This window comes from Talpa europaea, assembly GCF_964194135.1.
Source record: "Talpa europaea genome assembly, chromosome: 7".
NCBI classification, from domain to species: domain Eukaryota; kingdom Metazoa; phylum Chordata; class Mammalia; order Eulipotyphla; family Talpidae; genus Talpa; species Talpa europaea.
The window spans coordinates 105,849,141-105,863,845 of NC_140074.1; the positions used below are offsets into that span (position 1 = coordinate 105,849,141).

The 14,705-nt window shown below is 37.3% G+C and overlaps 1 protein-coding gene across 2 annotated transcripts in view; it reads left to right on the plus strand.

The window, feature by feature from the left end:
* The window catches only part of AP2B1 (adaptor related protein complex 2 subunit beta 1), a gene marked incomplete at its 5' end in the record, with an annotated part of 93,233 nt that overhangs the window by 10,203 nt on the left and 68,325 nt on the right, over positions 1 to 14,705 (plus strand). For both annotated transcript variants that reach the window (XM_084239399.1, XM_084239400.1), the window contains 6 exons: positions 2,919 to 3,054; positions 6,065 to 6,310; positions 10,127 to 10,317; positions 13,025 to 13,246; positions 13,735 to 13,855; positions 14,021 to 14,116. In XM_084239399.1, coding sequence (XP_084095525.1) covers positions 2,919 to 3,054; positions 6,065 to 6,310; positions 10,127 to 10,317; positions 13,025 to 13,246; positions 13,735 to 13,855; positions 14,021 to 14,116 — 1,012 coding nt within the window. The remainder of the gene's footprint in view (positions 1 to 2,918; positions 3,055 to 6,064; positions 6,311 to 10,126; positions 10,318 to 13,024; positions 13,247 to 13,734; positions 13,856 to 14,020; positions 14,117 to 14,705) is intronic.

The window sequence follows — 14,705 nt, forward strand, 5'->3', positions numbered from 1 at the left end:
CATGCGGGGACCCTCGCCCCGTGGCTGGGGATTGAACCGGCGCTGCAGAGGCTGCGAGCAGCTACGCAGCCCAGCGATCAACCACTGCACCACCAGGGGAGGCCCTCTAATGGGCTTTTTCAGTTGAGGAATAATTGTAAAGTGAGAGCAGTACAGAGGAGTCAGTGAAAGTTAGTAAACTTTGGGCCTCCCCGGTGGCGCAGCGGTTGAGCGCAGGGTTGCGAAGCTGCCCGCGGCCTCTGCGGTGCCGGTTCGATCCCCGGCTGCTCCCCGGCCACCGGAGGAGGGTCCCACATGGCGTGCAGACCTCTCCTGCTGCCCGCTGCTCCCCTCAGCAGTGTACTTCGGTTCTTCTGCCTGCTCTGCTCCCCGCTCTGGCTCTGGTGAATTCTCTCACCCTCCCGCGCTTCTGACTGTACCCAGTGCTTGTATAAACAAAACAAACAAACAAATAAATAAACATGCCTCTATTAAAAAAAAAAAAGAAAGTTAGTAAACTTTGCTGGTGAGGCTTTTGTTTTTTTACCAAATTTATTTCTACATCCTACAGAAAAGTTGAAAGCCATTTGAGTTTCTTATGTATGTTCAATAAATATCTGTTAATCTGCTAATTGTGTGTGTTTGTGCCTGGCACTATACCGTATATCAAAATTCAAACAAAAGGATATATAAGATCTTTTAGCCTTCATAGAACTTACTAATTGAAGATACCCCAAATTAGGAAATAATAAAATATGGTTATGTAATTAAGTACTAATATGTCTTTCTAAAGGCAGTAACAATTCTACAAAATGAAAATTAATGTAAATAGGAATAGTTGAAAAACCCTCCTTTGAAGAGATGGATTTGACTTGTGCCTAGAGAGATAGCTAAAAGGAAAATAGCGGATAGAGAAAGAGTAGGTATTTATAGGCTGTCATATTTATTTATTTTATTGAGGCAACACTGGTTTACAATGATGTGTATAATTTAGATGTATGTTACCACACCTACCACCAGGGCATCCATAGTCTTCTACCATGAGACCATTGATTGGGCTCCCTCCACAATTTGCTCTTAACTTTCCCCTTCCTCTCTAGGTTGTCATAATTTTGTCCACTCTTTAAGTTCAGTGCTCACTCATCAAAATAAGTTACGTAGGTGATAAGTTACATAGGTAAAATTTTCTGGTAGCTGTATTAAGTAAAACAGAAATTAATATATTTTACTTAACTCAGTGTATCAAAGATAGTATCATTTCAGCATGAAATCAATATAAAAATTTTAATAAGATACTTTACATTGTAATTTTGATTCTAAGACTTCAAAATCTAAAATGTGCTTTATGTTTATATCACCTCAGTTTGGATTAGCCACTTTGTAAGTAGTCAGTAGCCACAAGTGAACAGTAGCTATCACATTAGAAAGCTCAGGTTTCTAGCTTTTCTAGGTTGGTACCTAATTAGTTTTGATCAAGATCTTCTTGTTTAGGGTATGGGAATTTAATTATTTAAGATCTTAAATTTACTGTTGATTAATGTTTCACATTTATTTATTTACTGGTTTTGTGGTTAGTTTGTAACATGAGTTAGTCCCTGAGGAAATGGATAGAACACTTTTGAAGAGTGTTTATTAGTGTTTGTTAAATGTTTACATGTGTGTGAAACCACAGTTAAGTACCTACATAGATGCATGTTAAATAATTTGCTTTCCAGGGCAGAAGTCATTGGTAATATGGTAAAGTTTTGACTTTGTGATAAATCTTCCTCTTTTTTTTGTTTAAGATTTATTTTTTGTTTATACAATAGCTCAGGTACAGGCCAGAGGTGTGGGAGGGCAAAAGGATTCACCAGAGACAGAGTGGGGAGAACAGGCAGACAGACCGAAAACACTGCCGAGGGGAGCAGCAGGCGAGACAGGAGAGGTCTGCCGTGCCATGTGGGCATCTCCCTGGCCAGCCGGGAATCGAACCTGTGCTGCAGAGGCTGTGGACAGCTCCACACGCTGCACTCAATCTGCTGGGCCACCAGGAAGGCCCTAATCTGTATTTTAAATATTTAGCTTACACTTTACTATTTGACACATTCAACTCTTCTTTGCTAATTGGTACTTATTTGCTAATGGAAACAAATTTCCTACAGCTTTACAGAAGAATGGTAAATCATGAATTTGATTAAAACTTGGGAAAAATACCAACTTTTGTATTTGATTACACTCAGGTTTCCATTTGTCTGAATGTGCAGTGTTAAACATAAATAAAAAGTAATGGGGACCTCTTAGGCAATTACTAATTGCCAGTTTAGGGTTAGACATGTATAGAATGAGCATCTTGCAAGGAAGCTTTTAAAAATACAGTTAACAACACAAGGATTCAGGATCTGGATAAGTTGCCACTACTGGTCAAGGGTGTATAAATGTGACAAATGTGATTGTTCAAAGTATAATGGTAGTGCTCTGAAGCTGCAGTGGATAAATATGAAGAGTTATTATTAGTTTTGGGGGTGATAAAGACAGTGATTTAAAAAAAGATTCCTAAAGATACATACTAAAATACTATATATGAAATGATATAATGTCTAGGGTTTGTTTAAAAATAATATAGAATAACTGGAAGGGGTAGGGATTGGAGCAAGGGAAAAATGGGTTGAGCATCTGAGATTGGACACAGATCAGTTTTTACAGCTGGTTAATGGATACACTGGGTTCATTATACTGGTCTCTACTTTTTTTTGTTTGAAAATTTGCATAATCAAAAGTTTTCTAAAAATCTGTGTGGCGATCTTGGGACCATTTTCTTTAGTAATTCATCTTTGTGATAATTATCATCTCTATGGGAACATTGTCCTGGCATCAAATCAGTCTCTCAAATATGGCTACTTCTTTTGTGTTTTGTCATGGCACCATCATCTATTTATTTTCCTTTTCTCCTCTCTTCTTAGCTCTCTCTTCCCAGATGTTGTGAATTGTATGCAGACTGACAACTTGGAACTAAAGAAGCTAGTGTATCTCTACTTGATGAACTATGCCAAGAGTCAGCCAGACATGGCTATCATGGCTGTCAACAGCTTTGTGAAGGTAATTTTACCCTGAGGAATCAAAAGCAGTCTCTTCTACCTCAAATAATCTTTTTAGAAGTTTCTCTTGATGTAATTATTAGCATTTGCATTGGAAATAAGCAGTATCTTCTAAAAGAGGACCTCAAGAGATATACTGGCAATGACTGGAATGTTCATATTTTAAGTATTCTATATGCCAGCATGTTAACATCCAGTTCATACCATATGGTGAGCCTTCTGTTAGCTGGGCTTGCATCCTTGCCAGAGGATGGGAGAAGAAACCAGTGAAACCTGTTTATCTTCCAGAACTGACAAAGATTGGGCCTATCATATTGTTCTACCAGTAATCTGGGACTTTACCTATTTTATCTTAGACATTAAGCTTATGGGGGTTAGAAGTATTAGAAACTACACAAGTTACTGCTTCTACTTTGTTTCATTTACTAGATCTTGCAACAGATGATTAATGTTTTAATTGTGGAAATTATCAAACACATTCAGGTAGAGAGAATAATAGTATGATAAATTCTTAAATGTCCATCTTATAGTTTCAGTAGTTACCAACTCATCACCAGTCTTTTAAATTTTTTTATTTTATATATTTATTACATCATTTTTCATTTTTGCACAATGTATGCATTTTCATCTTGGTTATAATCCCCATACAATTCCCAACCCCCCTTATTTTGACCCTAATCCTTCCTCCCCTCCCTGTGTTGTGTCTCTGGTTTATAGTTGCTTGTTGGTTTTTACTTTATTATAATTAGTCTTTTTCCTGGCCCCTTATTTAGGTTTTCTAAATTCCTGCTATGAGTGAAACCATTCGTTTTTTTTTTTTCCTTTCTGGCTTGTTTCACTGAGCATGATCCCTTCCAGCTCCATCCATGTTGCTGCAAATTGCATGTGTTTATCATTTTTGATTGCCGAGTAATATTCCATTGTGTATATGTACCACATCTACTTGATCCAGTCATCTATTTTGGGGCATTTGGGTTGTTTCCATAGCTTAGCTGTTGTAAATAGTGCTGCTATAAACATAGGGGTGCGGTGCCCTTTTGAATTAATGTTTCTGTGTCCTTTGGGTAAATACCTAGGAGTGGAATTGCTGGATCATATGGAAACAGGTTGAGGAATCTCCACACAGCTTTCCACAGTGGTTGGACCAGTTTTCACTCCCACCAGCAGTGCAGGAGAGTTCCTTTTTCTCCACATCCTTGCCAACATTTGTTGTTGCTAGTTTTTTTAATATGTGCCATTCTCTCTGGTGTAAGGTGGTATCTCATTGTAGTTTTGATTTGCATTTCCCTGATTACAGGTGATGTTGAACATTTTTTCATATGCCTGTTGGCCGTTTGTATTTCCTCTTTGGAGAAGTTTCTTTTTAGCTCTTCTGCCCATTTTTTTACTGGATTTTTTTTTTTGTTTTTGTTGAGTCTCATCAGCTCTTTGTAGATTTTTGTGATCAGTCCTTTATCATTAGTGTTGTGTGCAAAAATTTTCTCCCAGTCGGTCATCACCAGTCTTTTTTATTTCCTAACTGTATCCCTTCTCCTACTAGACAATTTGTTTATTTGAGGTAACATTTGCTTGTATCACTGTACATGATTCAGAGGAACTAGGTTCATATCTCCGATGTGTATTACCACTAGATAATTTTAAAACAAACCCCATCTTTACATTTGTCAGATTAAGACCCCAAGTTACATCTTAAAATATGACCATTAAAAAATTGCTTGAAATTGAGTAGCCAGGCTACTTTTTCCTGTCATTAGATTTGATGGACATAATAATAAAAGTTTTTCAGTTAATTTTCTTCCTTTGCAGTTTAGTCTGCATTAAAAAGAAAAATCAGACAGCTTTAAAAATAAGCTTCTATTAAATTATTTTGAAAAATAACATGCTTTCTTATGGAATTTTTTTCCATGTTAAATTATGTTTTATAGACTCAGAAAAGATAGCATTTCATTCTTTCTACCTGGCAGTTCATATATAGACTATATCATTGGAAATGATTTGCTTTATATATTTTGGAAATAGTATATCCATAGGTTTATAATGTTTAAAGAAAAAAAAAATTTTTTAAGACTTATTTATGCATAGAAGTACTGGGGTATAGGCCAGAGGTGCAGGGTGGGGTAAGAGGATTCACCAGAGACAGAGTGGGGAGCAGAACAGGCGGATTTACTGAAATACCCTGAGGGGAGCAGCGGGCAAGACAGGAGAGGTCTGCTGTGAGACATATGATCTAGCTCCCTGACCAGGACTCGAACTCTGGCCACAGCAGTGATAGTGTGATTGCGCTGAGACTTAACCCCTATGCCCCCAGGAAGACCCTGTTTAAAGAAAATTTTTAATGTAGGGCAAGTCAAGGAGCGTTCTCAGTTAAGTATTTGTACTGTATTTGAATATACTTGCTAATAAAGAAGAGTATGTTAATTGGATCTCAGAGCACCCTCTCTGACGCTTAACTCCAGGAACTTAGGTAAGACTAAAACTACCTTCTATGCTCTCCTTTACTTCCTTTGTCATAGACCTCAGAAATCCAGTCCTCTTTTTTCCCTATTTGATATTTGTAGACTGACTGAGGTGTGAGACACATTTTTCCAATTCTTTATTTTTTTTCCTGTACTAGGATACAAACCGTAAGGCCTTTTCTGTTTTCAGAGACGTCTACTAATGACTTTGGGGTTGGTAACAGCAGGTCACTAGGCTTCTTCCCAGCCCTGAATGAGGCCTACTGGGCATTTATTCCTCCATTGTGAATATAAAATGGTTAAATTAATTCCTAAGATTAAATACGCAACTAAGATTCGTGCTTGAGAAAGAAGTAGCATGGGAGATATGTATAATCTTAAAGGGAAACTTAAAATTAATGAAATATTAATAATTAATCAATAATAAAATAATAATTAAGTAATAATAATGAATGTTTCAAATTAATGAGATATTCTTTTGTGTCTTATGTAATCTAGACTTTCTACTCTTAGTTACCATGTACATCTGTTCTTGTCAATGGTTGTTTTTCATAGGACTGTGAAGATCCCAATCCTCTTATTCGAGCCTTGGCAGTCAGAACCATGGGGTGCATCCGGGTGGACAAAATCACAGAATATCTCTGTGAGCCTCTCCGCAAGTGCTTGAAGGATGAAGACCCTTATGTCCGGAAAACAGCAGCAGTCTGTGTGGCAAAACTCCATGATATCAATGCCCAAATGGTGGAAGATCAGGGGTTTCTGGATTCTCTGCGGGATCTCATAGCAGATTCAAATCCAATGGTAATTTAAGACTACTTAATAGAGTTTTGAAATATGTTTTTAGGAACTTTCTTTTATTGTATTTTAGTCTTTTTTTTTTAATTGTATCTCTATTATAGTTTTCCCAAGAGCAGATGTCAATATTAGATATCAAATTGTTGGACCTCTGCCCTCTAAATAGAAAATCTTTCTGATTCTTCTCATATTTCTCAGTAGCAGAACTTTTCCCTGCTACACTTGGATATATTGCTTACAAGGCACCCCTGGCACCCAGGATACAAAATTTAAGTTTCCAATGCTGACCTGGTGCTTACACAAATGGGGTGCCTCCTTAAATTTGTGTAGGAAGTGCCTCTCGTGTCACTTTTGTGCTGGCTTGTTTTACATACTCACTTTCAAATCATAACTTGGCTATTGTGAATAGGGCTGCAGTGAAAATAATGCTTATAATCTGGCCACAATGAGATGTGTTGACTCAATGAGTAGTTTGTAATCTCACTCTAGGGAAGAAGATGGGGGTGGGGGGGTGACAGAAATGGGCCATTATAGAATGTAATATTGTAGGTATATTATCAGTTGGCATTTTGGAGTAGCTTGGATTAAAACATGAGCTCTTAAGTTTTACTAGAGGAGAAAAAATATAACAGGTACTATCTAGTCATTGTATCCTTAAGGGGATGATAAATGACAGAAATACACTAAGAACAAATACATATTGCTCTGTGGTTTTAACATGTCATTTGAGGTACCTCTAAAAAGGAGAAGTCAAGATTCCAAACTGGGCCTCCCTGGTGCAAGGGGTTAAACTGCAACCTGTGAAGCTGTCTGCAGCCACAGCAGCATGAGTTCGATCCTCGGCCAGGGAGCTAATCCACATTGCACAGCAGACCTCTCCTGACTCACCCACTGCTCCCCTCAGCGGTATATTTCAGTCAATCTGCCTGTTCTTTTCCCCACTCTGTCTCTGATGAATCCTCTCACACACACCCCCGCACCTCTGGCCTATACCTCAGTTCTTGTATGCATAAATAAATAAATCTTTAAAAAAAAAAAGATTCCAAACTGCTGGTTTTTAGGAGGATAAAAATATAGAAACCACCTATGTATTTCATTATGATAGCTTTGGTTAATTTATTTTTACTTTATATTCAAGACTTCAGGGGCTCCAACCAAAAGAATTGTAAAAACTAAAGCATAAATCTGTTCAGACCTTGAAGGTTGTTGCTGAGTCTTTTAATTAGACTTTTCCCTATTTCCTTCTTGTTTTAGTCTCATAAGTAGGAATTGTCTATCTGTACCACCAGAACATATACTTTGGTAGCTACATTATACACACTTGGTTTGATTTCCATTTGTTTGTGATAACAGAATACTAAGTGTTCTTCTGTTCATTGTCCTGTTCACTTCCCCATCGCTTTTTAAAATTCCCTCAATTCTTACCTTTTCCACATTTCCTATTAAAGGACCGTGTATATTTCCCTTTTTTTTTTTTTTTTTTTAAGCAATAAATGGATTTAACTGGCAGCAATAATAAGTTTGGGAGGATGTTTATTTTGGACAACCAGTAACCAAAACTGGTCATGTATGTTTTGACAGCAGTAGGTGAGAATAGGCATTGGTCTTTCAGTGTATTTAATTCTTTAAACTTTAATCAGATCTATCACATTTATTATCCATAGGAAATTTCTTTTTTTTTTTTTTAAAGATTTATTTTATTTACTTATGCATACAAGAGCTGGGGTATAAGCCAGAGGTGTGGGGGTAGGGTTGTGTGAGGATTCACCAGAGACAGAATGGGGAGCAGAACAGAAATATACTGCTTGTATTTTGGTCAGTCTGCCTGTTCTGTTCCCCATTCTGTCTCTGGTGAATTCTCTCACTCCCCACACCTCTGGCCTGTACCCCAGTTCTTATATGCATAAATTAAATCTTTAAAAAAAAAAAAGAAAAAGAAATACACTGCTGAGGGGAGCAGTGTGGAAAACAGGAGAGGTCTGCTGTACCATGTGGGTTAGCTCTCTGGCCGGGGATCAAACTCATTCTGATAGCTTCATAGTACTGAGACTTAACCCCCTGGGCCACCAGGGAGGCCATCTATAGGTAATTTCTTTTCTCTGCATTAAAGCACTGAGATAATATAGGGAATTGTTTCACTTTTTAATTCAGAAAAGAACCTCATTTGTGGTGCTGTGTGGTAGGTGGACTCGATAATTTTTTCTGATTATGTAATATGTCTATGATAATACTTACCGAGTGAACCTTTGGATTTTCACCTTTGAATTTTTGTTCTTTTTATTTGAAATTTATTGGGAAGTATTTTTGTTCTTAAAATAATTGTAGTGGAAGGCAATTTTATTTATGGCATTTTCTTTTACATAATAATAGATTGCCTTAAGAGAATTGCTTATTTAAAACAACATGTCCCTTCTGTGGACATTTAAATTTCTAGGTAATACCATGTGCTGGAATATCTGCAAACCACTCGGATAATGTGTCTATTAAAATCAGTAGCAAACTTATGGCCATTGTATTTCTTCTCTTGCTAGGAAAAAGATTACTCATAGTTTCTTAAACTTTTAGGAAGGAACTCTAGTAAGAACGAACAGTGAGTTAACCTTTTTTCAATATACATAATTGCTGAAACCTTGTCAGAGCTCATTTATACCTGTAGAATATTTGTAGTCAGCCTTACCTTGATAATTTTTAGTAACCACTGGGAATCTTATGACAAAATGTGGTTTTAAATTCACTTGTATAAGACTGTAGTGTGGGTTTTGTGTGTGTGTGTGTGTTGGTTTGCTTTTGGGAGTTTTTGCAGTCTTTAAGTTACTTTAAATATTTGTTGGCTATAGATTTGTTATATTAGAAATAGTCTATGATTTTGATAGAGTATTCACTTTTTCCCTTATAACTAGTATGAATTACCAGATCTGTAAGTGAGGATGCAGGTATACTTTCTTATATTTGGTAGTAATTTTTCATTTTTCATGCTGCCTGAAAAAGGGATACATTTGAGATAACATTTCATTGAATCTAAGATGCCGTTGATTATAATATGTATTATTTTGTGTATAGAAAAATACTTCCTATTGGATGTGCCACTGATTATATAATATGTCCCAAGTTAAGAGATGTTATTATGTAAAATTAACCTCTCAGTCTTGAATTTTGGTAATATCACCTAAAATTGCATAAAGCTTGGGAGAAAGCACTTAAACATATAATGTTTGATTTTTATCCTCAAAACTAAAACTAATCTATGAAGTGGATTAAATTATCTCATTTTCAGATGAGGAAATTTCACAGATTATGTGCTGTCCCAATATTATATAATAGTTAACTAGGATTTCAAGCTCACACTTTTTTACTCTCAAACTCATGATGTGATTAACAATATCACTTCACCATCATCCCTCACATATGCACACCTCTACACACATAAAATTATTTGGCTTAGATTTTTCTCTCCATTGCCTAATATACATATTTCAAATTCACACTTAACTGCTTTTTATAGTTATTTGTATGTCTTGAATCAATTCATAATTTTGAGTGCTATTAAAATTGTTAATATTTTAATAGCAAATCATGTGTGGCTCTCTGCTAATGTATGAATCATTTTAATTCTGGGTTGCCTGACCACTAGGAAGCCGTATATATCATAATTAGTGGTTTAATATATATTTTGAAAACTATCTGTTTCTAGCCAACAACATAAAATATTCGGGAATGATTATGAGTTGAGATCTAGGTATGAAGTGATCCAGAGAAGATTGATTATGTGTCTATAATTATATTATCCTTGGTAAATCAAGGTTATATTTTCTTCTTTCCCAGGTGGTCGCTAATGCTGTAGCAGCATTGTCTGAAATCAGTGAGTCTCACCCAAACAGCAACTTACTTGATCTGAACCCACAGAACATTAATAAACTGCTGACAGCCCTGAATGAGTGTACTGAATGGGGCCAGATTTTCATCCTGGATTGCCTGTCTAATTACAATCCTAAAGATGATCGGGAGGCTCAAAGGTGAGTCTGTTCTCCTAATGAGTATCTGGGATTCTTTTCTGGTTCATTAAATTTTAGTGTCTGTATTAGAATAAGGCCTATTATGTTTAAGGAAGATCAGTAGCTTATGGGGCAGATATTGGTATGTGCAGGGTTTTTTCTCACTAGATTTAGGACCATTTTAGGCGATGAGGTAAACATACAAAAAATAACTCTTCTGAGAGACATGTGCGTTTCATTTCTTATTTGAACAGTATAATTACCCTCTGCTAAAATCTCCCTTGTTGTCTCATACAGTCATTTAGTAAAGGTTTTTGAGTGTCTCTCACTGTAGTGATAAACTTAATTTTATTAGAGCTATAGAGGCAATGAGTTACTGAGCTCAACTATACCTATAATTCACTACTGGAGAAAGTCTGTTAGAATAAGCAAAGTATATGAAGTTAAATGGCAAATTTTCTGTGACTAACAGAAATTAACTGCTTAATTTCATATACACACAGATACACTTTAGTTAAGGAGTTGGAATTGTCACCAATTTTTACTGAGCATTTTGTATATATAGATTCTGTACTAGGCAAAGTCCTTTTTTTTTTAATCTTTTTTTTTTTAAGATTAATTTATTTATAAAAGCACTGGGTACAGTCAGAAGCACGGGAGGGTGAGAGAATTCACCAGAGCCAGAGGGGAGAGCAGAGCAGGCAGAAGGACCAAAGTACACTGCTGAGGGGAGCAGCGGGTAGCAGGAGAGGTCTGCACACCATGTGGGACCCTCCTCCGGTGGCCAGGGAGCAGCTGGGGATCGAACCGGCCCTGCAGAGGCTGCGGGCAGCTTCGCAACCCAGTGCTCAACCGCTGCGCCACCGGGGAGGCACAGGCAAAGTACTTTTTTTTCTTTCTTAAGATTTATTTATTTATTTACACATGCACTGGGTACAGTCAGAAGCACGGGAGGGCGAGAGAATTCACCAGAGCCAGAGCGGGGAACAGAGCAGGCAGAAGGACTGAAGTACACTGCCGAGGGGAGCAGCGGGCGGCAGGAGAGGTCCGCGCGCCACATGGGACCCTCTCCCGGCAGCCGGGGATCGAACCGGCGCAGCAGAGGCCGCGGGCAGCTTCACAACCCAGCGCCCAACTGCTGCGCCACCGGGGAAGCCCCAAAGTACTTTTGAAGACATGTTGGCTCCTTATAAAGTTGACATATTTTAATAATGTTAGATAAGAACATTCATAACACTTGCTGAACCTCAGGTTACTGTAATATTAGTACTTTTCACTTGTCTGGAAAATTATTCCTTCTGGACTTTAGCTCACCTAATGGTTTCTTTCTGTCATTAGAAGCATACATTCCAATATCATTCACATTAAAGATTACTGCATAGAAATAGCTAATTTAGTAAATTTCCTTAAAATTGAACATTAAAAGAAAAGAAAGTGCAAGTGCTTTCTGGAATTTTATTTTCTGCTGGTCATTGATATCTTAACTATTTCATCTATTCAGCTAATATTTCTAAGCCCATGCTATATATACTGATCTAGTACTGATCTAGGCCCTGTGGCTATAGCAATGTATCTGAGATTTTCTTTTCTGGTTCATTTCTCTTTTGTGAAATGGGGGCAGAAATATGTGTAATATGTATTTGTATAATATATAGTACAGTAAATAATAGAAGATAAATGCTAATAAGAAGGCTAAAGTAGGGAAGAGATAAGAAGAAATACTAGGCATTTTGGGGTACAAAGTTATGTGTTATAAAAGGGTAGTAAGGGAAGGCTTCACGGAGAAAGTAGCATTTATCTAAAAACTTGAGGGGGTCAGAGGGTCAGCTAAGTAGATACAGGAAGAAGGGAGAGAAACAAAGCCTATTTACCTTGTACCTTAACTGAATATAGTTAACTGCTCCAAGGGTTAATTTCTGATGAACCCTCAACAGTTAATTAAATATTCAAGATTTCATGAGGCATGTAAGTATAGGTAGCAGCGACTGTAAGGGTGAGGGGTTAGAAAAGTATTGCAGTGATGTTCTGTTAAAAGCAAACAACCCTTCCAGAGATTCCCTTATCCTGAAGGCAAGGGGTTGAAGGGTAGTTTTCTCTGTTAATCCATCTTCACCTACATTTTTTTAAAAAGATTTATTTATTTATGTCTACAAGAGCTGGGGTGTAGGCCAGAGGTGCAGGGGTGTGTGTGAGAGCATTCACCAGTGACAGAGTCGGGAGCAGAACAGACAAATTGACTGAAATACACTGCTGAGGAGAACAGTGGGTGAGATAGGTCTGCTGTGCCATGTGGGTAGCTCCCTGGCCAGGAATTGGAACTCATGCTGCAGTGGCTGCTGATAGCTTCATAGTGCTGAGACTTAACCCCTTGCGCCACCAGGAAGGCCCCATCTTTACCTATATTTTAAAATGAAACCATCAGTAACCTCTCACTATGAAATAACATTCAGAATACTTAATTTGACATCCTGTAGGTTCAGGAGAAATGGGCTGTGAGACAGGGATCCCTTATATATTATGGGGAGACAGAAAAGACTATAGAACTGGAAGGTAAATGGCGTGAGCTTAAAGTGTTTCGGGGTAGGGGATAGTTGCCTTCTTATTAAACATCCCTTATTATTGTTTTCCAAGTCTTCTGATCTCTCTGCTCTGCCTATAGTTTGCTGGGGATGAGGCTTCTGCAAAGAAATTATAATTCAAGATACTAATTTTCCTCTTTTGCCCTCAGCATCTGTGAGCGGGTAACTCCCCGGCTATCGCATGCCAACTCAGCAGTGGTACTTTCAGCGGTAAAAGTTCTTATGAAATTTCTAGAGTTGTTACCCAAGGACTCTGACTACTACAATATGCTGCTGAAGAAGTTGGCCCCACCACTTGTCACTTTGCTGTCTGGGGAGCCAGAGGTGCAGTACGTTGCCCTGAGGAACATCAATCTAATTGTCCAGAAAAGGTTGGGAAAATTGAATTGGTGGTTAAACTGTAATTTTTAATTAAACTTAATATCAGTAAAAGACTTAAATTTTTTTTTAATTTTTGAAAATGAAAATGTTTTGTGACAGAGCAACTTGCCCCAAGGTCAAGAGGCTAAATTGGTTTTAGAGTGTTCCTGTAATAAATACTTAATGTTGCGAAAATTAATTTTCTGAAGGGTCTCCTAACAGTAAACTAGCTATTGCCTGCTTAATATAGTTCAAGTCATAGTTTAGAGCCAGATTATTATTTCAGCACTTCTTGGCCATGTGTACCCTGAACCTTAAAAAAGGTAAAAATAGTCTGCCAGCTGGGTCTGGATAAAGGAATATGAAGGAAGTTTGTGAGTTTCTTTTCTGGTGGGTTTGCAAGGAGAGAAGAGAGGCACAGATTAGATTTAATCTAAGCTCAGAAGGATATGTCAGTATATCCCTCACCTTCCTTATCTTGTACTTCTATGTACCACAGGCCTGAAATCTTGAAACAGGAAATCAAAGTCTTCTTTGTGAAGTACAATGATCCCATCTATGTTAAATTAGAGAAGCTGGACATCATGATTCGCTTGGCATCGCAAGCCAACATTGCTCAGGTCAGATTTTAAGTGCTCAAGTTTATAGTAACTTAGATCTTAAGGTCTGGCTTTCAGAAAAAAGGTAGACCATGAAATTGCTGTTTGAGAATTCTTTTTCATTCTTTTTTTGTCAGCATTGTTTGAGAATTCTTAAAGATTGTCAACTTCCTGAATTTTTAACAGGTTCTGGCAGAACTGAAGGAATATGCTACAGAGGTAGATGTTGACTTTGTTCGCAAAGCCGTGAGGGCCATTGGACGGTGTGCCATCAAGGTGGAGGCAAGTGTCCAATGATAGCTAATGACCACGTTACGGGATTCTGAGTGTTACCTGCATTCCTTCCTTTCTTTAAAATACATCATTGAAGTATAACAAAATAATAAAGCACATAGTTAAAATATTTTAAATATTTTAATGAAAGGCAGCTGTTCTTAGGAATAATTTTTTTTAATTTTGTATTTTTTACATCATTGTTCATTTTTAAACAATATTTGCTTCCCCATACCCCCTCAGGTATAGTCCCCATAGAATTTTCTTCACCAGTGCACCATCACCATTGTCCTTGGGAATCATTTTTAACTCTTTTCTGGTTTTAGTTTTCTTTTGATTACTTCTACACCTCTAATTAATATGTTTGTGCTATTTACTGATTACCAATCATAGACATAATTTATTTCCTGCTAGGAGATAAGCAGCTTAGTTTGTATATCCCATCATCCTACTTCTCTTATTTACCACTGTAGTTTATCATGAGGTTTTTTTTCTTACTATACTGAGATAATAGGCCTTTATTTTTGTTTTATCAACTATAGACTTGCAAAACTTGCTATCTATGTTATGTCTGTAAATATGTAGGACCAAAATACAA